The sequence below is a fragment of the Mauremys reevesii genome, linkage group 3, assembly GCF_016161935.1.
Source record: "Mauremys reevesii isolate NIE-2019 linkage group 3, ASM1616193v1, whole genome shotgun sequence".
Classification (NCBI taxonomy): domain Eukaryota; kingdom Metazoa; phylum Chordata; order Testudines; family Geoemydidae; genus Mauremys; species Mauremys reevesii.
This window is the reverse complement of record NC_052625.1, coordinates 141,533,718-141,558,957: the sequence shown is the minus strand read 5'-3', so window position 1 is coordinate 141,558,957 and position 25,240 is coordinate 141,533,718. Positions and strand designations below refer to the sequence as shown.

Sequence of the window (25,240 nt, the reverse complement as noted above, 5' to 3'; positions counted from 1 at the left end):
TCACAGGGGCAGCAGGTCTAGTCAAGACCTGCTAAATTGATGGAAGAGTGCTCTTCGGTTGACCCCAGTACTCCTGCTCCCCGAGAAGAGTAAGGGAAGTAGACTGGAGAGCGTCTCCCATTGATGCAGCACAAGAAAGACACCAGGGGAAGTTGACCTAAGCTATGTCAACGCCAGTGTGAAGACAAGCCCAATGAGAGAGAAGGGGAAGAGAGAAATAGTGAGAACATAGTTACACAGGCTAGCTACATGCATAATCTGGTGGCTTCAAACAACTTCTTTTAAGAGGGGAAATAGGAGGCAGAAGTATTCTCTTTGGCAGACTCTTCAGGTTCAGCAGGTTTTACCAGATCACCATCAAGTTCTAGCATCTTACTATTGCATACTACATTTGGGAACTGCCTATAAAGTTTATTCATCTGAACAACATTGGCTAAGTCTACACTACAGCCTATGTCAGCATAACTTATGTCACTCAGAATTATGTGTTATTATGCGAATAAACCAGCTCCCAGAGCAACATAAGTTACACTGACATAAGCCTCTCCAGCCAACAGAGCTTCTGCTGTTCGTGGAGGTGGTTTTATTATGTTGACAGGAGAGCTCTCTCCTTTCAGCACAGAGCATCTTCACCAGATACACTGCAGCAGCGCAGCTGAATCAGTACAGCTGCACCACTGCAGCACTGAATGCGTAGACATGGCCTTTAAATCCAAAGACGACTGTCCACAAGCTAAAAAGAACAAAATATTTTAACAGTACACACAGAGTGAGCCATTATCTCAAAATCCTTCCCACATTCTTCTCCTGGAGAAGAGAGAAACTGATTCATTTCTCCCTATGAAAGAAGTTAGTTTTTTAAAACTGTACAATGCATCTTTCCATAAGCTATTATTCTTCTACCTTCTCATAGAGAGGGAATCTCCTCCTAAATTCACTCTCTTCCTCCTCTTCCTCACTTCGCCCCGTTCCATGGCTCTTACTCCTGTATCTGTACAGATGGCTTTCTTGCTCCTCCTGCTCCTGGGTACAGCGCTCCTGTTCATCCCATTCGTTTATAATTGCCTGAGAAACCAGAAAACTGTGAGAATTCTTCAGAAATTATAACACACACACACAAACCCCACTTGCCTCAGCGCCGAGGCAATGTCTTTGTTTTTCACAGTATGCAATATTATTACGCATGTCCAGGGCCGGCTCCAGGCACCAGCAAAGGAAGCAGGTGCCTGGGGCAGCCAATAGAAAGGGGTGGCATGTCCCAGTCTGCGGCGGCAATTCGGCGGCTGCAACTCAATCGCTCCGCTTCAGTCTTCGGCAGCAATTCAGCGGCGGGTCCTTCACTCACTCTCTTCCTCTTCAGCAGCACTTTGGCGGCAGCTCAATTGGGTTTTTCTTTTTTTCTTTTTTTTTTGCTTCACTGCTTGGGGTGGCAAAAAAGCTGGAGCCGGCCCTGCATGTGTCCAAACCATGCTGAGTGAACACTGCAGTAACATTTCACTTGTAAATTCCTGGAACACCACACCTATGATAACTGTATGAAAAAGATCATGCAAACATGGGCCAAATCCTATAGTTAGCGCCCCACCAAATTCACAGCCATAAAAAAAAAATCAAACCTCCCCCATAAAATCTAGCTATTGGAGGGGAAGGGCAGGGCTGGGGGCGCCCCAGCCGGGGGTTCCTACCCTGCCCCGGACTCAGCTGCTAGTCATGGCTGGGCTGGGGAGGGATAGGACTTACTTTTCCCCTGCTCCGCCACTCTTGGTGGGGAGATCAGAGCCACCTCCCGAACAGTGCAGAAGTGAGGGTGTACCACCCTCACTTCTGCTCTGAAGCAGCCCCAGCTTCCTGCAGCTAGGGGAGGTATCTGGAGGTGAGTCTGATCTCCCCAGGAGAGCAGCTGTGCAGGAGAAAAGCAAGTTCTGGTTCTTCCCATCCCGGCCGGGAGGCGGGCTTGTGGCTTCCGCCCCACGGCTCCTATCGGGGCTCAAGGACCCAGGCTCGGTGCTTAAACTCCAGCAACTTCTGCCAGGGCTCCCAACCTGCAGCTTCTGCCAGGGCTTGGGGTGTCCATTTTTCCAGGGGGTCCTCAAATTGGCCAGGGCCCATGCGTTAATCCTCCGCTGGCCAGGACTAGCAGCTAGGAACCTCCAGCTAGAGCGCTCCCAGCAGCATGGGGGAGATCGGACCCACCTCCATGAGCCTCCTCTGGCTGCAGGAAGCTCTGCGGCTCTGAAGGCAGCACAGCAGTGAGGGTGGCAATCCCACGACCCTCCTACAACAGTTTTGCAAGCCCCTCACTCCAATCCCGTTTGGGGTCAGGACTCCCACAATTACAACACAGTGAAATTTCAAACGTGAACATCTGAAAACGTGAAATTGACTTATTTTCAAATCCTGTGGCTATGAAATTGACCAGAATGGACGTGAATTTGGTAGCACCCTACCTATAGTACTGAATCCCTTTTCAGAGGAACCCCCCACACACACACTGAAATGAAAGGTAGTTTTTCATGGAGTAAGTATGGTAGGATTTGGTTTTATGTCTGAATATATCTGAACCATAGTGAATTAAACATAATTACCATTTTTAATTCTCTGAAAAAATTGCTACTGTTGCTTTTGACAGAGTATGGAATGGTTGTGTTACTCTGGAAGGCTACTCTGGTTCAGCAGCAGAGACTCATACCTAGGCATCACTGCTGAAAGCAAAGCTACACTGTACCTCTGGCATTTGGCTTTTAGAAATATTTATTCCATTTACTCAGGAGGCTTTACCTGACACAGATGCCTGAAAAGCTGCAGAGATTTCTGGTCCAGCTCTCCCTTTGACAATACATGGCATCGAAGATACAATAAGGCATTCACTAGCAGCTGTTCCTGAGTCGGGTATGAACTCTGAACCCTTTCATCAAACTCTCCTTCAGAGCGTTTCAGAGATAACTTTTTAAGGCCACAGAGGATGTTCGTAGATTGCACTGAGCATAAAGTATCCGCATGTGCAAGGTAAGTGGGGAAGGTGGGGCCAACAGAAGGAAATGCCAACAAAGAAGTAACAAGGGTGTCAAGTTTGGCTGGACAGACAATACTATTGAGTGTTGTATAAACTTCAGAGGCCACTAGTCTCATGCCATGCTGCACCTGTAAAATGGCAGCTTGCAGTGGGGTGACAGCATCAGGGTACAAAGCATATTCTTCTGCCAAGTGTTTTCTAAATTGATGGTGAGATTGCTGCCAGGATGCTTCTTCGTTTAGCAGGTTCTGTACTGCCTGGAGTGACTTGGGCCTATTTCCACGAAGGAACTGCAGAAGGCGAGCTAAGAGATCCTGGACTGTGGAAATTTGTGCAATGCTGGCGACATATTGGTGAACCTCCTGGTATAAGCAGTCATATGGGGGGACTTGGGGTCTGAAGGCCTGTTTTCTGGAAAGACTGCCTATTTGTTCCTTCAGCTGTTGCATTCTTTGGCGTAGAAATCTATTAGGAAATAAAAATATTGACCAATTTTAGAAGCATATTATAAACATAAGTATCCCATTAGGGTGCACAATAAGACTACAAATCACCTAGGCAATGCAGTATTTCCTAAGAGACAGCACTACTGAAAGTGCCTTATGAAGCTCAGCCATTAAGAACTGGCTCTAATTCTCTCTAACTTCTAATAACGAATTGTCAAAGCAATCTGCGTGTGCTGAAATGAGATCAGGAACTTTTGTTAACAGTGGAAAATTGTGAACAACGACTGCATGCTGGAGTTTGATCCAATCTCTTGCGTACAGAAGGCTCCAAAACAGTACAAAAGGAGAGTTGCCTCTTGCCCATTAAAATTTCTTCCCCAGTTCCTCAGCTTAAGAAACACAAATTCTAGGAGTATCAGAGTGCTTCACACCAATATAAAGGTTCCTCACACTGGCATAGCTTATTCCTCTTCCCATATAGAGATATACAGCATCTTTATATTGGTATAACTGCATCCACACTCGGGGGTTGTACTACTTAAATTATACCAGTGTAGTTAAAGCCATACCCTAAGGGCTAGACATAAGTTGTATGTCTACATTGCAGCTGGGAAGCGTAATTCCTAGTGTGGGTAGACAGACTTGTGCTACCTTGCAGTGTGCATGTTGCAATATGGGTGGAAGCTTGGCCACTGGGGGGATGGATGGGCTCAGACACTTATTTTTAGCATGCTAGTTTGAACTGAGCTAGTGCAAGTCTGATGGGAATCATACCTCCCAGACACAGTGACCCACCATAAGTGATCAACAGCATAAGTCAGGCATTTGTGCGCCACTAAATAGTTTCTCTATGTGCCCTTACTATCCTGATATGCAAGTCTTTGTCCTGGAATCAACTATACCAGAGATCTCCAAACTGTGGGGCACGCCTCCCTAGGAGGAACGTTCGGGGGGTGGGAAGGGGCAATGGGCCTGGGCCAGCCCCCAAGGGAGGCGGGGAGGGAGCACCATTCAGCCCCATCCCACCTGCAGCTCTGCTCCAGCCCCGCCCCCAGCCGTGGCCCCGGCTCCACACCCGGACAGGGGCCAGTTGCCAGTCCTCACCACGGCCCAGCTGTGGCTCCGATCTTGCCCCCAGTCTCGCTCCCTGGCCGTGGCTTTGTTCCCAGCCTTGCTCCCGGCCCCAGAACCACCCCAGCTGTGGCCGCAGCCTCAAGCCCCTTACCCCTGTCCACATCCCGTCCCCCGTCCGTGGGAGCAACAGCCCCACTCCTGGCCCCAGCTCGGGGGGGGGGGGGGAAGAGGAGGCGCAGATGGGCTGAGAGGGGACGCGACCCTTGAAAGTTTGGGACCACTCAACCATACAAACAAAATTATTTCTAAAAAAGCAATGCAAACAACATTACAATGCAATGGGAGAAATCCAAACCACGTAAGCAGGTGAGACTCCCAAAGAATATCGCTGGCCTCTCCCAATCATCAACAAAATAGTTAAGTGCTTCTCCCATTACCTGATATGAGGATGAGTGAAACTGATAATTGCTTCATCTTCAAGATCTTTTCCTGTATGTAACTGCGCTGACAGATTCAGCGTCTTCCATTTACACTGCAGGTGGTGTAACTAGTAAAGAACAAATTAAACAATTTTATGGTTTTCTTTTAGGTAGCACACAAAGGACACCTTCCAGGAGATTTAAGAAAACATGACTGAATAATCTAATAATGATACTATAATATGGAGCTCATGCTTTTGCAGCATTCACCTGTGTATAATTAAAATTTAATTTCAGCCACAAATGCTATGTATTCCAAAGTAGGAGTGGGATAGAAACACCACACTCACCTCCTCCTTGGCATACTTGAGTTTGTATTCTCTTTTCACTGCAGGATCAAACCTAGTCTGTGGAAGCCAAACCTGGATCTGCACCAAACCCATATTCACCCAGAGGCTACCTCGCCGAGCTGTCTCTGATAGGTCCTGAATTCCTTCTCCTTCCCCAAAGAACTGTTGCAAGCAGGTCAGCAAGAGACAGAGGACTTCTTTTGGCAATATCTCCTGACCAGCAACATCCTTAAGTACTTTGAGAATGTACTGAAAAGCCACAGGATCCTTGGAGGAGAGTTTATCACAGCACTGTGAATATTCCTCTTGTAGGTCTACTGGAACCAGATCCATCAGAGCCAAGAGCTGTCGACATAACATTACATCCTGGATTCTGGAATCTGTACACCTGAAGGAGTAAGAATAAAAAGATATTGGCATCCTGGTGAGTACAAGGTTCTGTAATATTGCTGGTTTAGGTAAAAGATGTGTAGAGGAAAGACCTCAATAGTACCTAAATTCTGCCAAGGAAGAAACAGACATGTTGGTCCACAAAACTGTGTTGACTTCTTGAAGCTGTTGTGCTCTCTCCACCCACTCTCCCAGTATCACATGAGATGACGACAGAACAGGAAGGCCACTCGCATCCCACTGGCTTGTCTTGCTGCTGCTAGTTAGAATTTCAAAGAGGCACTTTGAGAAAACTGCTCGGTTCAAAATACCTGGGCCCTAAATTAAAAGATTAAGAGATATGTAGTGTTAATAGCATTTCCTCACTTATTTTAAGTTACACAAAGCTAAGCTTTATGAAAGGTTTTTTACCAAAACTACAAGATAATTGCTCACTTCAGCAAAACTATTAGAAAAAAATAAAATGGTGGAGCATCTCCAGATTTTCACACACACACAGCAGATGCTCACGTAAACCTCTACCAGCTAACAAATGTTGGGAGTGGAACAAGACAAGTCTATACTAGAGTTTTAAAACATGTTTATTTCTAAAAGTTCTTAGCAAAACTATTTTAAAAATAAACGTTTTATCTTAGTCTAGCTATCCAATTATGTCACAAAACACAAACCTTCATAAAACGGTACATAGGAGATTTAGGCATTTTCTTTTCCTCTGCACCAGGTAGCGGCTTCCAGGTTAACCAGTACTCTGGATCTGTGGTTACAGTACTGTGCCAGAAGAACTCTAACATGCTACTGACAAGTTCTGACCACAGAAGAGACATTTCTTCATGGGATACCTAAAAGTGAGAGAGAAAAAAAACTCAAGTCTCTTAAAATAATTTACTGGCAGCGAAAGAAAATTATTATGCTTGAAACGAGAAAAAACACTGAATAGAATGTGTGTGTGAAATTCTTTTCTGATGGAGATATTATCACCTTTAGTCTTCTTTAGCATCACAGAGTATGGTTTACACTGCCTCTGAAAAAAACCTATACTCCTACACAATAGCTTCCCACCAGGTGTCTGTGCCCAGCAGCAGCTTCCATTCTCTCCCTTCCCTGCATGGACGCGCGCGCACACACACGCACGCGCACACACACACACACAGAGTTGTGAGGTATAACTTCACAGGCCAAGTTTTCCAAACATAACCTCTGTTCTGTGACTGTGCAACTTTGCACAACGGTGCGCAGAGTTCCACAAGCCCAGAGAACAGATAAAGCCCTCTGACAATCTGGCCAAAAGTACTTGTTGAGAACTTGCTGGTGTATTGAAGCCCATGGGAGATACATGCTCATGTCACTGTTAAATTCTAACTGGCCAGAAGTGCTATAATCTATTTACTTACTAAGTAGGCAATATGACACACAAAAGTAGGCCACACAATGTTATTCCAGACTGCAGGATTTGGCAAAAAATGTTTTATATTATATACATACACATTAGTCATTGAAATGAAGACAAGAATTTTAGATTGATCTATCTACAAAGCAAAACCATTACATATTGTCTTAATTTAAGTGGGCTACAATAAGTCAACTGGTTGATTGGTTTCCTTGAACGGTGTATCGTGCCATTTAATGGGAACAGTATCATACAGATGTACAGATTTTAATGCTAGACCTGAGATTGCTTTATAGGTCTGCCATTATATTGCTTTTGTGCTCACAACTTTTATTTGGCCTACCATTTCTCCCAAGTAATAAAATGTGTAAACTTGTGAACTAGACACAGAAAGCATACTAGTATGTTACAAATATTAACACTCATTCATGGAAGTTTGAACACAAACTTCTGCAAGCCTAAATTAAACTAAAACTTGTTCTTACCTTATTGTGATGTAACAAGTGCCACAGTCCATACAGATGTTGAGAGGCAGCTGGCGTCAGTTTAAGGCAAAAAGCTACATACTGACTTAGCTCCGAACACATGCGCACCTGTTGGTTGCTGTTCTCCCTGTAGCTGAAGAAAAAAACTATCAACAAAAAACTATGCTACATAGTATGCAACTTGAATGCACAACTGAATGAGAAAAAGCAATGTCTTGACTGTAGCAAAGAGGTGTGAAACACGATATTCCTGGGTTCAAAATCAATTATGTGAACTTTTTTTCAATGAGACCATAAACAAGTCATTTAGAGGCAAATTCACCCATCTCATTTTACTGTTCTTTTATAAAAACATGACCTTCACTGCAATCCTGACACTATTGAGTGCACCAGATTTTTTTAAAGCTCCATTAGGGAAGCTACTCTATAAACCTCATTTTCTCAGCAACGCAATAATGCAGAGTTGCTTTCTTCTAAGAACTGGTAATTAGTCATAAAACACACCTATATTTAGCCACTTGAAACAATGAAAATATTTACCGTATATACTCATTCATAAGCTGAATTTTTTTAGTAAAAAAGGGTAGCACCAGAGAAGGGAGTCGGCTTATGAACAGACATAGAGAGGGAGAGGTGGGACACAGCCCCTCCCTCCCAACAGAGGGAGCAAGGAAAGGCAGCACAGCCAGCAGAGCCAGAAGGGAAGAGGCGGGGCCAGAGTCTCTCTGCTTCTGGCCACGCTGCTCTCCGCTGCTTTCCCCGCAGCCTCTGAAGCAACTGCAGCTCTGGGGCTGGCAGGCTGCAGCCACGCCACTCAACCCCGCCCCCCAGAGCAGGCTGTGGTCGGCCGGCCCAGCCCGCTGCTCCAGTCAGGCCAGTGACATCCATCCCTGGCCCTCCCCAGATAAGGTGGGAAGGGATGCGATGGGGAGAGTGTGGGGGTCCCGGGCTAGGGGTGAGGTCATGTGGAAGTTGGTCACAGGGGTTACTCTCCTGACTCCCAGCTTCTCCCCCGCCCAAAAAAAAATTTCCCCACCAGTTGCTGTCCCGGCCCATCAGGGTAAGCAGCTGGCACGCCGGGACACTTTGTTTACTTAGGTTTACATCTGTGCCTGTGGACGCTCGAGATAAACAAACCATCTCGGTCCACCAGCGGCTTATCCTGATGGCCCAGGAGCCAAAGTTTGCTGACCCCCGAATTATAGGGTCAGCTTATGAACAGGTTATAAAAATTTTCCATTTTTACTTATCCATCTTGGGGGGGGGGGGGGTCAGCTTATAAACGAACCGGCTTATGATCAAGTATATATGGTAATTTAATTCAAACGGCCAACTGTGTGTGTACATTTTACTACTTTTGTTTCCTATATTCTGTTTGCACAAATTGCACTTGTAGATATGTCCCTTTCGATGATGCTCATTGTGGTGTGTAGAGCTCTTGCTTCTCAAGCTCTTATTGAACTTTTTGCAGGAGCTCAAGAATACGACCATGAAGGATTGTCGGAGGATAGAGAATTAAAGGACTAATAAACAGGCTTAGAAAAAAAAAATTACTTCCTAGTAAGACTCTGTATAAAACCATAGGCTTTCTTCTGGTGCTATCACAATCCATTCTACTGTTAATAAAGATATTTCTTTTTATAGTCTAAATATATTATTCCAGGTGGCTTGAATAGCAGAGTTATGCTATGCCTACATTGGAACTGAGGGGGTGATTCCCCTGCTCGCAAACACATACTTTTGCCAGCTCTCATCAAGCTAGTGCAAAAATAAATAGCAGTGTAGCTGTAGCGGAGGCACAGCTGAACCGTGCCTAGTACAAACCTGCCTGAAACTAGTGGGTATGTACTTGGCACTGCTCAGCCATGCCTCTGTTGCTGCTACCAGTGCTACCACACTATGCTGCTATTTATACTGGTGCTAGCTCAATGACAGTGAGCATGAACATGTGCACCGGAGCAGAGAATCACCCCCCCGCCGCACCCCAGATGATAATGTAGCGCCGTAGCCTTAGTATAATCACTTCAATAAAAATCTCATGTCTGCCCAAGAGCTGATGGGACGAAAGCTAGAAAATACTCAAGTTTAAACAATTCCTTAGACATTTCACTTTGGCTTTATGTCCCAAGTAGGGCCGATGCTACCATTAAGGCGAACTAGGCAGTTACCAAGGGCGCCAAGATTTGGGGGTGCCAAAAAGCAGTGCCCCCATTTTTTTTTTTTTTTTTTTTTTACAGCGGTTCCTCCCTGAGCGCGCGGTTGCTGCTCCACTTTTCCCGCCTCCCAGGCTTGCAGCGCCAATCAGATGTTTGGCACTGCAAGCCTGGGAGGGGAGGAGAATTAGAGTGGGGGCGGTGTGCTCGGGTAGGACGCGGAGCAGAGGTGAGCTGGGATGGCGAGGTGCTGCACGGCTCCCCGGGAGGGGGGCTGGCGGCTCAGGGCAGGGGGGGAGAGGGGCGCAAGGTGGAAGTTTCGCCTAGGGTGCGAAACTTCCTTGCACCGGCCCTGGTCCCAAGAAATGTGGTTTTGCATATAGATAAGAATGATATATGTTGATTTGTAAGCAAAGATAAGTAGCGCACTGATCCTCGTAACTTTGCACAACAGATTCTAAATTTAATTAAAAAAAACTTGCACTTCCCTCACCTTCTTAGACAAGCCTTAGTTACACAATCTGCTGTCAGTTTGTACTGCCAGAGCACTGCCAAATACTCCATTGCAGGCCACAGCTGAATCCTACTACAGAGCTGGATTAATGAAGCAGAGTCTAACTGACTGGAGACAGTGTCTTCAGTATGAATCTCTTCTCGATGCCCAAGCTTAACTCCTCCTGCTTTCAGGTGTGAACACTGTAAATTCACAAATGTCCTTAATTCACCTGTAAAATGGGGGATAAAAAGCACATGAATGCACATAAACACATATTTATCAATTAACAGTCCAAGCAGCAAATCTGAAAGGAACTGCTCATTCACACAGATACAAATGAGAAAGAAAAATTTCTGGATGAAATAAACATAAGATAGATGTTCTGACACTGTGCTTCTGACTGTACTTAACTGTCACATATAAGGCAAATTATTTACCTGGATTAACATCTTCTAAATGATTAGCTCTGAGAACCAGACCCTTGGCCCGCAGCAGTGCTTTCTTTATTTCCCATCCAGTGGCAGCAGTTTTCAGACAACAGATTTCGTCCTGCCATCTGCTTTCTCCAAAGGCAGATCTCATCTCCAGGATGTTGAGTGCTTTGCAGAGTTCTTTCAACTGAGCAACAGACTCCACCACCAGTTTATCCTGCAAATGTAAAAAAAAAAAACAAAAAAAAACAAGAAAAGATATTTAAACAATCAATAGTTTTGTTTCAAAGGTTATAATGACATAATGAACACGATCAATGACCCACTAACATTGTGCTCATGCTTTCTAAATCAGAGTGCTTACACATGCAAATAGTGTGCAACTTTATGCACAACGTAACACCAATTCTTAATGCTTCATCTCCCTTATGTTTTCAATCCAACATTACAAAGACGGGTATGTTGAGGTAACTGGCCAATGGATTAGTATTTAAGATTCGGTTTGTGTAAATTGGAAAAGATAAATACAATTATTAAAATGTTGTGAAAATTAACACGTTCATCTCTCGCTGATCATCAGGCATGTACTACGTGTTAACAATTGTATGACAGTGTGTTTACAAAGACATGCTTGGAACCATCTATGCTGCATTGACATTAACTATTTTATACTGTTAAGTCTTTCTACACCCTGCTTTGAAAATGTACCGTGGTGCTTTTCATATTAGCTCATTCCAATAATGCATTAGCTGCTTATGGAAGTTTGGAAGGATGGACTCTCCTTCCCCAAGCAATTGAATACTAGTCAATCGAATGCAGAATATGCCTCGTAATCTAACAACTGAAGAGGTATCATCACCTGTTCAGTGGTTAGTGCTGCCATCTCTCTCTAAAGAAGTGAGGTGGGGAACAGTGCAGAAGGCTGAAGGCAATTTTAAACGGCAGCTCTCTAAATCAGGGTTTCTTAAATTGGGTTGCCAGAAAGTGTCAAAGGAGGCTCAGTGAGGGGGAAAGAGGGCAGGGCGGGAAAGGCTCTCACCAGTGGCAGGAAGCGGAGAACCACAGCTGGGAGCTGGTGGAGTAGAGCGGGCTGGGCTGCTCCACTTTCTGCTGCTGCTGGTGAGTAGTGGTCCCTCCACCAAGTGACACGGCTGGGGTCGGGGCGAGGGAAGCGGACCAGGCTGCTCCCAGCCCCCCATTGATCCCCCAGGCCACACTCGGCCTGTGGGGCCCCCAAAAGTGGCCCCCCACAGCTCCTGCCTCCTAGACCCAGGAGGGGTGGGGGTGGGGAGGGAAGCCGGGGGGCTGCGTAGGGCACCCAAATGGTTAGGGACGGCCCTGCACAGGGTCAGCTTCTGCAGCTCCAGTCCCCTGGGGCTGGCTGGGCTCAGCTTTCTGCTCCAGGCACTATAATCTGGTGCATGGGATCCCAGTGCTGCTCAGGATTGGCCCAGTCGCCTCTTCATCATTCTGACAAGGGGCCAGACAGCCCAAATTTGCGCAGTGGTGCTGCAATCCTATACGTCAAGTTGCAATGTCACTTTCACAAATTTGGCCCAGCCCCCATCACAAGGGCTGAGCCAACCTGAGCAGTGCTGTGATCCTGGAAGTCACAACACCCGCAGCGGGGAGCCAAGCCCAGCCAGCCCCAGAGGACAGGCGCAGCAGAAGCCACCAGTCTGGTATACAGAGACTATTTATTTAATACTTATTTACTTCTTATTACATTACTGTGTATATTATGTATTGTGATTAAGAAATATTTGGTAAACCATGTTTTTTGTACTAAAGATATTTACAGGGTCGCAACAGACCATCAAAGTTTACAAGGCCTGAACCAAAAAAGATTGACAGCCACTGCAGGAATCCTGATCATTGAGTACTATCAGTGTGAATAGTTTGGGTATATGACCCATTCAAGGGAAGTGAGGGTGAGGCAGAAGTTAGATTGAATGAAGGCAACCAAGTAGGAACCAGGGGTAAATTTTTAATTTTTTTTTTTTAAAAAGTACCCGACTTTCAAATCCCGCTTTCAAACATGATGTTGGCCCCAAGGCCCAAATTTTTAGAAGTATTTAGGCATTACGTTGTAATGTACAACTTATTTGGAAGCCTAAGTCTCATTTTCAAAAGGAATTTAGGTGCTTTAATCAGTTACACGTGGCACAGAGGAGCACAGCAGTGCCTAACTACCTTTAAAAATCTGGGCTTAAGGGCCAGATTGTAAACCTAAAGATATAGATAGATGACTACGAGGATTGAAATCAATGGGAGTTAGACACACTAGGTACTTCTGAAAATTCCACCAAGCACCTACTTGAATCTTTACATGCCTTCGCGCCTAAATACCTTCTTGCCTTTCGAAAGCTAAGACCTACTGACTTTCAGTAAAGTTAGGCTTCTAAGTGCCTATATCACTTCTGAAAAGGGGATTTAGGTTTACTTTTTAAGTTAATTCTTTCAGCAGTTTATCCTTTTATAGAAGGCCTGGAGGTAAAACTGTCAACTAGGCCGAACACTAAAATCTACCAACAATGGTTTGGTTTGAAAAGGCATGATGCAGTTCACATTGGGGGTGTTGTTCTGCCTAGTCTGAAATTCACAAATATCCAGGACTACTTTACAGCAGAAATATCTCCATACTCATGCAACACCCTAAGCTGTTTGTTGAAGAACTGCTTCTCTGGACAACCCATCAACAATGTTGTTACTAATTTAGACAGCTGATATATTTCAGAAAGAAATTTGTATTAAAAAAAAAGATAAAGTTAGCATTAGTCATTCTTATGAATCCAGGGAAATCAGCGTGCCTATTTATTGGTGTGGGAAATGAGTATAATAGTACAAGACCCCTAAAGAGATTTGCTGCGAGCCTTAAGGAATGTTTGTGATGTACTTCGACATCCTTGAAAGCAAGGTGCTATAGTTGTCCAAAACATTCTGTTACAAATGGAATAATGTACCTTGAAAGGAAGAGGTCTCCCAAGAGACTTCTGCAGTTTCTTTACACCAATAGAAATACCAGCAGGACTGGCCAAACAGCTCTGAATCTGCTGTGAAACAGACTGAATTTCCTTGGAAACCCTTCAAGCAGAAAGAAAATAAGTTTTCAAAAAGTTCAAGAGGGTAAAGGCAAAAGGACATGCAACAAGAAACTTCCATTTTTTGGTGGAGTATAGGAGAAAAAAGTGTGCTGGAGAAAATTACATATAGGCACATCTTCACTGAGGATGGGGCCAATGCTAAGAAACATCAGAAGTTCTAAAACAAACTCATTCAGCTAATACACTTGTGCTTGCAGTGAGAGTGGAACATAACAAACATCAATACCTGTGCTTACAGAGTAAATGAATCTTATCAGTTTTAGCTGGTGTATTTTAAAAAGAACGCTAAACTAACTGTTTAATATGGCCACATATGTAGCAAAGGGGCCCTGGGGGGGAGGAGGGGGCACCCTTCCAATTAGTTGCATTATGTGTGAGCTAAACAACCTACTTGTGCTGTTCATGTCCAGTCAGCATCTGGGGAATTCTGTTGATTAAATGCTTCATAACCCAGTGCCAGTGAAGCGATAGGAGTGCCAAGCCTGGAGAATCCACCGTCAGAGTGTCAGATGCTGCCCAAAACCGGTCACGCCATAGCAAGCAGTAGAAGATCTATAGGCAAATCAGGAATTTTATAGCCTTCCCATCTCTGAAGCCTGGCATATTACAGTACATCTTGCATTGTAGTTGGGGCACTGATGTTCCTAACTCTGCTGCTCTCATAATTAGACAATATTATGTTTTAAATCAAGAGATTTGTCCTCCACTGGTTTACCTACGTGTTCTAAAAATATTAGCAACTGTAGACTCCATTGTTAACTGATCCCCATCAGTGTATGAAACAGAGCACAAAGCAAGATGGACCTCCTTCAAGGATTTTACAATCTAAATTAGATATGGACAATTCAGACAACACACCAGATGAAGAAGGTATAGCTTTAAAGCAACAAAGTTATTGCTGGAGATTACCTTTAAAAGGCTTTGTTGCAAGAGGCTTTAAAACAGAATCTAGATGGAGGGGGAAACTGGTACATTATGGGAGAAGGAATTCCAAGTATACAAAGTGGCATGGAAAAAGGAGAGGGCAAGAGAGAGTGAAAGACACAAAGGCTATGTTAAAAGACTATGTTAAAAGGGAGTTTGGGGGTGTTAAGTAAGTAGAAATGAGAGCAGAGATGTAAGAAGAAAGAGACTTGTTCAGGTATGAGAGGATGAGAAAACTGAACTTGATGTAGATAAGAAGCCAGTGAAGGGATTTGACGAGTGGCATGATCTATGTGGTGGGAAATTTTAACAAAAGCATTTTGAATTGTTTGAGGTGAAGGGAAGAGTTGATATAAAAGGAAGTAATGAAAGTATGTTGAAAACCTACACGTTATCTTAGAACAGTGGTGTTTAACCTGTGGTATGCAGATCCCTAGGAGTCCGCAGACTATGCTTACGAATTCCAAAGGTGTCTGCACATCCATTTGAAAATTTTTAGGGGTCCGCAAATGAAAAAATGTTGAAAACCACTGTTTTAGAATAAAGAGTGGCGGATAATGGACACAACAGTTTACTATAAATTTGCAGATCGGCTTAACCCCTTATACCTGACACCATATAAATCATCACATTCAACATTCTAACCACAACCCTGCCGTTTATGTCAGAGTCCATGAGACTAAAAATGGAGAAGCTCCTACAGAATTCTGGATCCTAAATAACTGTAGTAAGAGCAATTAAAAAACTCGACTCACCTCATGCACACTGTCATCTGTTAAGGTCACTTGAGAAGACTTAACCCAGTGCAACATAAAGGCATCCCAAAGTTCAAAGAAAGCGGCAAGATTGGCCACAATAGCATGTGGAAGAGAGTTATAACTTCCTGGATCTTGATTTAAAGATTAGAACAAAAAAAAAAGGGTGTAAAAGAAATAATATTCCATCTACACAAAGTAACAGAGAAGAGTTAATCTCTGGCCACCATATCTCCCGGTTACTGCCATCACTGCTTGAAAACTTCAGTTTTTACTTGCGTAACTACATATTTCCTCAGTATCTACAGCATTCCCTTTTACTTCTAAGTAGGTAGGATAGGGAATACTGCAAATATGGAGGCAACACTGGTCAGTCAACTAAAGGCAATTGTGAAGTGAAAGTCATGTTGTGACCGACTTTCTTCTGAGGTGGAATTCAAACTGTAAACTGATAAAATTGCAGGACTGAAACTAAGTTTTTCCTGATATTAAAAAATCCACAAGCCACAGATCCCCTCTCTTTCCCTTTATTACATGCAGTTTAATTTCTTCTCTGCTCGGGGAGCTAAATATGGCCAGTGAGATCATGTGCCACCAGCAGTGAAACAGTTTGTGTGTATGTTACACTGGGAAAGTTCAGAAAAAGGAATTCTTCATATATAATCAATGATACCATGACAAGAAATAAATTGTCAATTGTGGAAGTGACAGCATCACAGATCAAAAAGGTAAGACCTAGCAGATTAGCTACACAGACCCTCCTATCTTTTCATTTGTCATTCTACTTCTCATCTGGCCATCAAGTCAACTTATTGCAGTTTCTCAGTGATCCAGAAGGACAATGGTCTTTAGATCACAGAACAAATGTAAGTTTTGATATTTAGTCAGTTTTTGCCCATGCATTCTCTGGAAAAGCACAAACAAAATTAAACCTGCTCAATGCAGTTGGCTCAGCAAAAATACAGAATACATGATTAAAAATCCAGCAGGCAGAGTAAATGCCAATCTTTACTAACCCAATTTTACAACATGATGCTGTATTTAATAAAACAATTTAAATATCAACTTAATATCAACAATACTAGTGCCAAAAAGTTGCTATATGAGACACTGATTGGTGTTTGTCATCAAGTCTTTCCACTTAAGCTACAAACGCACATTGCTCCTGTTGCAAACCAAAAGGAAGTGGAAAGTCTGAAGAAACTTTACTCCTCTCCAATTTCCACTAAACACCCTTTTTATAGCAGTTACCAATGAGGGCATGCAATGTCACTCTCTGTACACACATATATATTTGTTTAGGAGAGGGAAATTATCCACACATACTCTACTAGAGGGGCGTACCTACTCTACTAGAGTAATATTTTATCTTGCTATAGCTCTGGTCTGCATGCGTTACATAAACGTATAAAACTTTCACACATACAATGGGCAGTATAAAATCATGCTTGGGGTAACTGAGCTTTTGTAACTGAATCCCATCAAACATAACTATTCTTTTCTTATTCATTAAACATATTATGCAGTAAAAGAAACAATGAGATCATCAGTCCTACCTTTATGGAACTCTAGAGACATTCTTAAGGCACTAGTTCTCAACTTTTTGCTAGTAATCAAGTTCTTCTCAGTATAGCTCCTTTTTTCCCGGTCAAGAAATAATATTGCCCTGAATTAAAAACAACATAAAGGTGTTAGGAGAAGTTGGACATGACCAGCGGAAAAGCCTCTATACCATATCAGGGAGGGTGGAGCATATCAGGAGATTTGATATCTCAGTACTAACTATCTGAAGCGAGAATCAAAGGTCTGAACAGACACATGTCAGATAGCTTAAATCTGGCCTGCAAAGGATGTTAAATTGAAATTTCAATTTTTAGACTTTTCCTGGAACACTAAAAAATTTTTCTGTCTATTCACAAAGGAAAAGGTACTCCGCAATTATGCTGCAGAATCCATGCAACTATAGGTGATTATGTGGGAAACTAGCATTTGCCAGGTGGCAAGAACCATCTTTTTACTCTGAACTCAGTTTTACGTTATGACTTGCCCATTCACCCTCTTTTTTATTTAAATGAAGAGCAATACGGGAAAGGCAGCCTAGTTCCTTCCCTCCCTACAAAAAGGTGTTTTGAGTCTGAAGTCAGTAGCATCACAGAACCACTCCCATGCTTTCTGCTTCTTCTCCTGGTTCTATTTTTTGGGGGGGGGGGGGAGTGTTCCAGAACAACTGCTGCTAAACTACCACGTGCTCTTCCCTTATGCCATCAGCACAGGGGCAGCCTCCAGCCTGTCTGTAACCCAAGAGCAAAAGCAGGGGCTGAAGATTTAGAGATTTTCAAATGTTACAGCCAAAAAACCCAAGCCTAGCGTTTTAGACCTTATCTGTCAAAATTTAAGCAAAATGCTCAGGAGGAACATTAGCAATAATCATAACAGCGTTGGCTAGAATCACAATGTAAACTTCACAAACCACCAGGCTTCCACTCTGCATTTTTCTTAACCCACCGGTTTGCTACAGACATCAGAAGGACAAAAAGCTGATCTGTGTGTTCCACTTCTGTGTCAAAGTTCATGGAATTTCTAACGACATTCAAAAACTGCGTATTCCATCTTGGATCCAGTGGCATCACGTGTTCATCTGGTAAGGCAAACAGTTACAGAGAAAGACAGTGTTTTGCGAAATGAAAATAGTATTGCTTTTCTTTCTCCACCCCTCCAAGAAATAATTACGGATTTCCATAAATGTAATGAGAGAGACCACTAGCAGAACTGGGGTATCACCAACTGCAATGGACAATTTCAGCATGCAAATAAGACTCATGAGGTGAGCTATTCTTTCAACTATTTATTAATTTTGGGGATGGGATAATGCTCCAGTGCAGCCATGTGAGAGGAAGAAAGGTACAGTGGGAAAGCCCCTTCCCACAGAACACCCATGTGGAAGGCAGCAGTAATTTGACTGTAGGCTGAAGCACAGTGATAAGTGTGAGGTGGTCACTGGTTAGGGCACCAGGCGGGCACTTCAGATACAGGTTCAGTTCCCTAATTCACCACAAACTTCCTGTGTGACCTTGGGCAAGTCACTTAGTGTCTGTGCCCCAGTCCCCATCTACAAACTAGGGATAACAGCAATTTCCAATGCTCCAGAAAGTTTCTGCCATCCCAACAGGCATGCCTTACTAAGGCATAATACTCCCAAGGAGGTGCGCTTCCCGGCCTCGCCCTGCACAGCTCTAGATTAAAGCCGTTTCCTTATCATTCTTTTGAAATCTATCCATTCCTTTGTCCGTGAAGTCCTGTAAATGCCAAATGTTAACCTGAGACACAAGGTGGGTGAAGGAATATCTTTTATTGGACCAACTTCTGTTGGCGAGAGAGACAAGCTTTCGAGCCACACGGAGCTCTTCTTGAGGTGTGGGAAAGGTACTTGGAGCATCACAACTAAACACAAGGTGAGCAGACTGTTTAGCATAGGTAAGTAGCACATAGTCTAGAGGATCATTCAAGGTGGAGTGGCCTGTTACCCTAACATACTAACCATGTTTTTCAACATTACCTACTTCCAACCAAGAGAATGGTACAAGAGTAGCACTCTCCATGGTGCAACCCATGTACTGTATAACCACTTTCAAAATATTTCAGAAGGAACCACACTTCAATTTAAGGCTAATTCCAGTGAACTTCACAATATTTTGCAAATCACCAATCCACCCAACTTGCAAGTTCCACTTTCAGAATCATAATGCATAACTATTTTTGTTAAGCAGATTTTCCCAGAAAAGCTGTGACACATTCAGAACACAATCTTCCTGCAGTCTTCACTCTTTTAAAGAAAAAACAAGAAGCACAAATGACTGGGGGGACGTGTGGGGGAAGGAGGAAGCAAAGGTACCTGTCATGTTTGGCTGTAGCAACTTGATCACATTACTGATTGCAGCAGAGTGAGGACTGGAGTAGAAACTATTCAGCGATGCAGCACCAGCTTCTAGTTGAGTGCGCACTGAATCTGTAGGTGAGAACAATAGTTAGGAGTGTTTAGCTTTGAAGGTACAAAGCATAGTCAGTCAACAAAAACACTCAAGATGTGCCAGCCAAAATCTCCTCTGCCCAGTTAAGGGTTGCCCTCTTTCTACACTAACTACAGATAGCAGATCAGTCTTTCAGAAGGCCCATAACAGCGTGCACTACAGCAATCTGATCTCAATCAGCTTCAGATTACCTAGTCTTGATTATCAAACAGATAAAGCAGTGTACGTGACAGTCACGACACAAGAAATTGACACATGGGAATTTCCATTTACTTCTACGATTTTTAGGGTCTGGTTTTCAAAAGTCACTGCAAGTTATGTATCCAACTCCCATGGATTTATTTATTATCTATCACTGATGTTTTCTACAGAATAAGAACATAGAACATAAGAACATAAGAAAGGCCGTACCGGGTCAGACCAAAGGTCCATCTAGCCCAGTATCTGTCTACCGACAGTGGCCAATGCCAGGTGCCCCTGAGGGAGTGAACCTAACAGGCAATGATCAAATGATCTCTCTCCTGCCATCCATCTCCATCCTCTGACGAACAGAGGCTAGGGACACCATTCTTACCCATCCTGGCTAATAGCCATTTATGGACTTAGCCACCATGAATTTATCCAGTCCCCTTTTAAACATTGTTATAGTCCTAGCCTTCACAACCTCCTCAGGTAAGGAGTTCCACAAGTTGACTGTGCGCTGCGTGAAGAAGAACTTCCTTTTATTTGTTTTAAACCTGCTGCCTATTAATTTCATTTGGTGACCCCTAGTTCTTGTATTATGTGAATAAGTAAATAACTTTTCCTTATCCACTTTCTCAACATCACTCATGATTTTATATACCTCTATCATGTCCCCCCTTAGTCTTCTCTTTTCCAAACTGAAGAGTCCTAGCCTCTTTAATCTTTCCTCATATGGGACCTTCTCTAAACCCCTAATCATTTTAGTTGCTCTTTTCTGAACCTTTTCTAGTGCTAGAATATCTTTTTTGAGGTGAGGAGACCACATCTGTACACAGTATTCGAGATGTGGGCGTACCATGGATTTATATAAGGGCAATAATATATTCTCAGTCTTATTCTCTATCCCCTTTTTAATGATTCCTAACATCCTGTTTGCTTTTTTGACCGCCTCTGCACACTGCGTGGACATCTTCAGAGAACTATCCACGATAACTCCAAGATCTTTTTCCTGACTCGTTGTAGCTAAATTAGCCCCCATCATGTTGTATGTATAGTTGGGGTTATTTTTTCCAATGTGCATTACTTTACATTTATCCACATTAAATTTCATTTGCCATTTTGTTGCCCAATCACTTAGTTTTGTGAGATCTTTTTGAAGTTCTTCACAATCTGCTTTGGTCTTAACTATCTTGAGTAGTTTAGTATCATCTGCAAACTTTGCCACCTCACTGTTTACCCCTTTCTCCAGATCATTTATGAATAAATTGAATAGGATTGGTCCTAGGACTGACCCTTGGGGAACACCACTAGTTACCCCTCTCCATTCTGAGAATTTACCATTAATTTACCAGAATCTAACTTTCAGTCAAATAATTTTCTAGACATTTGCAATATTTTCTGGTTATAATTTCAGATTACAAAAATTTTATTAAGATCTTAAAAAAAGTGAACAGTACAGAGTTTAAGCATAAAAGTTTCTGGTTATCAGGGAATAACATACAGATTATCGAGGGTAAAAAGTTTGGTTTAAGATTGGGTGGCATAAGGAATACAATCTGTAATATCCCTGATTGGGGGTAAAAGGTTGATGGGTCAAAGTACAGACATTGAGATATGAGGGTATGAAGTTCATAAAGTGGCTATGTTCGGGTGTGGAGTATAATTAGTGGATATGATGATGAGGATGGATTGACCCTCTAATACACACATTGTTGTCTGGAGAAAAATAGCATCGAGAGTGTGAATCCTATCCATTGCAATGTGATATTAATGAATACTGGGATTTTCAAAAGATTTTAAGGGAGTTAGGTACCCAAATCCTATTGAGCATTTAATTCCCTTCAACTGGGATTTTCAAAGGAGCCTAAGTCTTTAATTATGATGATCAATTAAATGCCAGCATTGTGAACTATTACACTGGTGACAGTCTTTGCAAGCACGCACAGTTATGCGGCTTTCCCCTGTGGTTGTATGTTCCATTCATGTGAAAGGCTGTCCCAAACAAATAAGGCTGCAAGGTTTAAATATCCAAATACTCTAGAATAATTTGTTTTAATTTAGGAGGGGTTGGCCATATACTAGCATTTTCAGTCTCAGGTGGCTTCTGCAGGCAAGTGACACAGCTTGCTTGTTGCTAGAAACACTCTAAATTATCTGTTTCAATTAAGCAAATGTAACAAATTAATTTACAAAAAGCATTTCCAAGCCTACGATAATTAAACTGGTCTATGAAATATTTATTGCTTTTTGGTCTGCAATGCATGCCTCCTTCCCATCTAACACTCACTATTTTGAGTGGTTACACATCACACAATCTCAGGAAAACCCCAGTTTCGCAGAGTTTTTCCGGCTGTCCTGCTAATTTATTTAAGACTAGGCAATCTGTAAACATAATTGCATTATTGTACAGTTTTTACTGCTGCTGTGAAGGAAAAACAATGGAGAGAATTAAATCAGTCTGTGATAAGTATAATAATTCAGAATAATACCTTGTGGTAGATTCTTGGTTAAGTGATTAAGCCATCTAACTCTCAACAACCAATCCTGATTGGATGCCTTTTCTATGAACAATTCAACAGAAGTAGATAGGACTTCAATTTCATCTGTCCAATAGGCATCCATCTGAACAGTACTGAATCGGAGACTCTCTGAATTAGTGGATTGCATAACTTTCTGCAAATCTTGCAGCGTAAGTGGTAGTGTTCTGAAATGAATGAAAATAATTAAAAAGATAAATACGTGAAGACTAGAAAAAACCCTCTGTAATTCCAAAATGAGTCAATTCTCAAAGTCAAATTACTGATAATTACTATGTAAAGTATCACCAAATAACCTCCACAATTTATGCGAACAGTCATTTTTGCCCCAAGTGGGTAACTATTTGAAAATATCCCTATTTTCCAAATTCACATAGCTTTTGTTTTTAATAGAAGCTTATTTGGATTTTTAAATCCACTTTCCCATTTTTAACCGAGTTTGAGATGTCTACTACCAGCAACTCAGTATTAAGGTTACTTCATATACACACATGACAAAGCATGAAGCTTTACAGGACAAATTACGACTGAGTCCCTGCACCAAAGAGTCCACCATGTAAGAATACAGGTAAGGATGGAGGGGAGAGGGGAGAGCAGAGGGGAGAAGGAAAAGAGGACACAGGAGAAAAACAATGTTCCTTTCTGATTTTCAGATTAATATTTAATTTCAGTATGAACTTCTATGCCTTGCTCTGCCACTGACTTGTCACATGACATTGTGCCTCAGTGCACCTAAAGATTTGCATAGGAAGGCACCATCCCTGCCACCAGGAGTTTACAATACAAGTGAACACTAACTGAAGTTTTGCTTCAAGGTTGTGAAAGTTTGAAAAATTGGGTATGAAACTGACTAGAGGAGCTCTTTCCTCTGCCCACCACATGCAGGACTCAGATCTGGCAGCTCCATTTGGATAAGGAGCTCAAAATTTGACTGTTCATCTGAAGCTACTGGACCAAAATCTCATAAGGAAATGTTCTCAAATATCAAGCAATCCTCTTTCTGCCAGTTCAAAAGGAGTGTAAGAACCTTTTGTGGTTATTTCTGTTTCTGGATGAAACCACAGAGTACAGAACAGTGCTAGTATATTCTAACCTAAAGTATTAGCCACACAGTTTTGAACTTCAAAGGGTTTGGATCCAAAATGTGTTGGGACAGTTCTTGATTGGACTTATTTGTGCATCTCCAAGGTTGACATTTACTCTATGCTTTAGACCTGCAATGGTCTCCTCCATTCTGACACAGGAGGTTTCTAGTCTTCATTCAAACCCTTTCTTATAGGCTCTCTCTTTTCCACTATGTCCAGCAACTAACACTTCAGAGTAAGAATGTGGGCACCCACCTGCCTAGTGTCAGGATATTCAATGTATTTATTAGACTACTTAAACTGTAAGATAGATCACTAGGTCAGGGCAGAAAAAACTGAGTACACTATTGAACCTTAATTAAATTAATTTGTAGGAAAACTGGGGCAGGGCTGGAGAAGAGAATGAAAAGATACTTAAAATCTAGGATGACTTGCCTTGCCCATTTCTATATAAAATGTATAATTCTGAATATCTTAATCCAGATAAATCAGAACAAAACAAAACAGATATTGAGGGTTCAGAGTAAACGTAAAAAGTTAGCCACACATCCCTGACAGAAGAGCATTGTGGTGACACCATTTACTGATAGTGGGAACAGTAACAGAGTGTTAAACCTGTATTATTTGTTGCTCATTCTTTAACCAAAAAGTGTCTCTTGCCCACCTGCTGTTTTTCAGGCTCAGTCTGTTCAGACAATATGCTAGGACCTGTCCGTCACTCTGGACTGTAGAAAGAAGTGAGTCTTCAGCTAGAAACAGACCTGTAGGTAGAGAGTCTGGCCACAATCCCATTGCTAGCAGGGAGTCACCCCAAGTTTCATGGGAAGTCAGAGCTGAAACATGCTTCATTACCAACTCCAGCACAAGCTAAAACAGAAGACATAGAGCAATTCAGATTATGTATTCAAACATGCATTCAGATACTACTACTCAGGCAGGGTTTTAATTAAGAATATACATAATCTTACTTTGTTATAGATTTCATACCAAAAGATCCCAAAGCACTTCAACCACAACTGAGACATATGACACTCAGCTGCTCTTAACAGCACATAATAGTGAACAGTAAGATAGGAAGCCAATACCACTATATTCAGGTGGAACTTCAGGCTGACAGAACAATTCCCCCAGGCTGTAATTTGGCCAGAGCTACCATCTCTAACTTTTGCTTGAGGAGACACAGAATGTACATAATAAATTAACAGACCTCACCTTTAAGCCTCATCTTAAGAGACAATGGTTCACACTGAAGAAGTGGAGTAAGGAGGCTAGAACCAGCTGGATTTCCCTGCTGGGGAATTACCTAGCACACAGGTTCAGATTAAATGCCCTAACCTACTGCATGCTCACATGACCTCTACTGCAACCCCAGTTTTAGGGGAATGCCAGTGGGCAGGAAGAATGCGTCATGGAAGGCAAAGAGGTAGCTGAAGTGCATTGTATACTTCAGCCATTGTGTGGCACAGAAAGGCCTCTTGGGAAATCACTGCAGTATGGGTTAAATCAGAGTCTTCCCAGGGGTACTCCAGATTACACTGGGCCAAAGAACCCCGTAGCACCCACAGAATCCAGGAAGTGTGAAAGCAGTTTAAAACTACCTTTTCTCTGCTCTCCATCAGGCGGCGACTCTTGACAGGAGCAGCTCAAAATTGGGGCCTGAAACTCCCAAGAGCACAATGGTCTCCAACAGCATGCAAGGGCCCTTCACAGGACAGAGCACTGCTTTCAGAATCACCAACCCTCCTCCTGGCAGCATTCCTTTCTAGGCGTTTCGATATTGTTGTCCGTTTGTGAAAAAACACAATACAGTTTTAAGGAGAATGATATATTTACCTTTTGATTCATCTGGGACTGCTGTGAGCGGACATACACTTCCCAGCAAGCTCTGTAAAAACTCTTCGCTAAACCAAGGCCTCGATGCAACTGTTGTACAATTAGTGTAGCAGCATGAATCAAAGATGACAATGACAACACAGAACC

General features: G+C 42.7%; 1 protein-coding gene and 1 long non-coding RNA gene across 5 annotated transcripts in view; one reads left to right on the top strand and one right to left on the bottom strand.

The window, feature by feature from the left end:
• Positions 1-25,240, bottom strand: part of MDN1 (midasin AAA ATPase 1) — a 175,688-nt gene that overhangs the window by 43,710 nt on the left and 106,738 nt on the right. For 2 of the 4 annotated variants that reach the window (XM_039529043.1, XM_039529044.1), the window contains exons 47-64: positions 25,094-25,239; positions 23,925-24,127; positions 22,128-22,342; positions 19,320-19,433; positions 17,933-18,065; positions 16,984-17,093; positions 15,428-15,561; positions 14,140-14,300; positions 13,608-13,728; positions 10,651-10,861; positions 10,211-10,442; positions 7,565-7,709; positions 6,361-6,531; positions 5,796-6,010; positions 5,303-5,690; positions 4,971-5,080; positions 2,779-3,478; positions 904-1,065 (exon numbers count right to left, since the gene is read on the bottom strand). In XM_039529043.1, coding sequence (XP_039384977.1) covers positions 904-1,065; positions 2,779-3,478; positions 4,971-5,080; positions 5,303-5,690; positions 5,796-6,010; positions 6,361-6,531; positions 7,565-7,709; positions 10,211-10,442; positions 10,651-10,861; positions 13,608-13,728; positions 14,140-14,300; positions 15,428-15,561; positions 16,984-17,093; positions 17,933-18,065; positions 19,320-19,433; positions 22,128-22,342; positions 23,925-24,127; positions 25,094-25,239 — 3,671 coding nt within the window. The remainder of the gene's footprint in view (positions 1-903; positions 1,066-2,778; positions 3,479-4,970; positions 5,081-5,302; positions 5,691-5,795; positions 6,011-6,360; positions 6,532-7,564; positions 7,710-10,210; positions 10,443-10,650; positions 10,862-13,607; positions 13,729-14,139; positions 14,301-15,427; positions 15,562-16,983; positions 17,094-17,932; positions 18,066-19,319; positions 19,434-22,127; positions 22,343-23,924; positions 24,128-25,093; position 25,240) is intronic. The other 2 variants (XM_039529046.1, XM_039529045.1) reach the window with 2 other exon arrangements.
• Positions 18,062-25,240, top strand: part of LOC120400465 — a 52,273-nt gene continuing 45,094 nt past the window's right edge. Inside the window, exon 1 of the long non-coding RNA XR_005595825.1 lies at positions 18,062-18,251. This is a non-coding gene — a long non-coding RNA (uncharacterized LOC120400465). The remainder of the gene's footprint in view (positions 18,252-25,240) is intronic.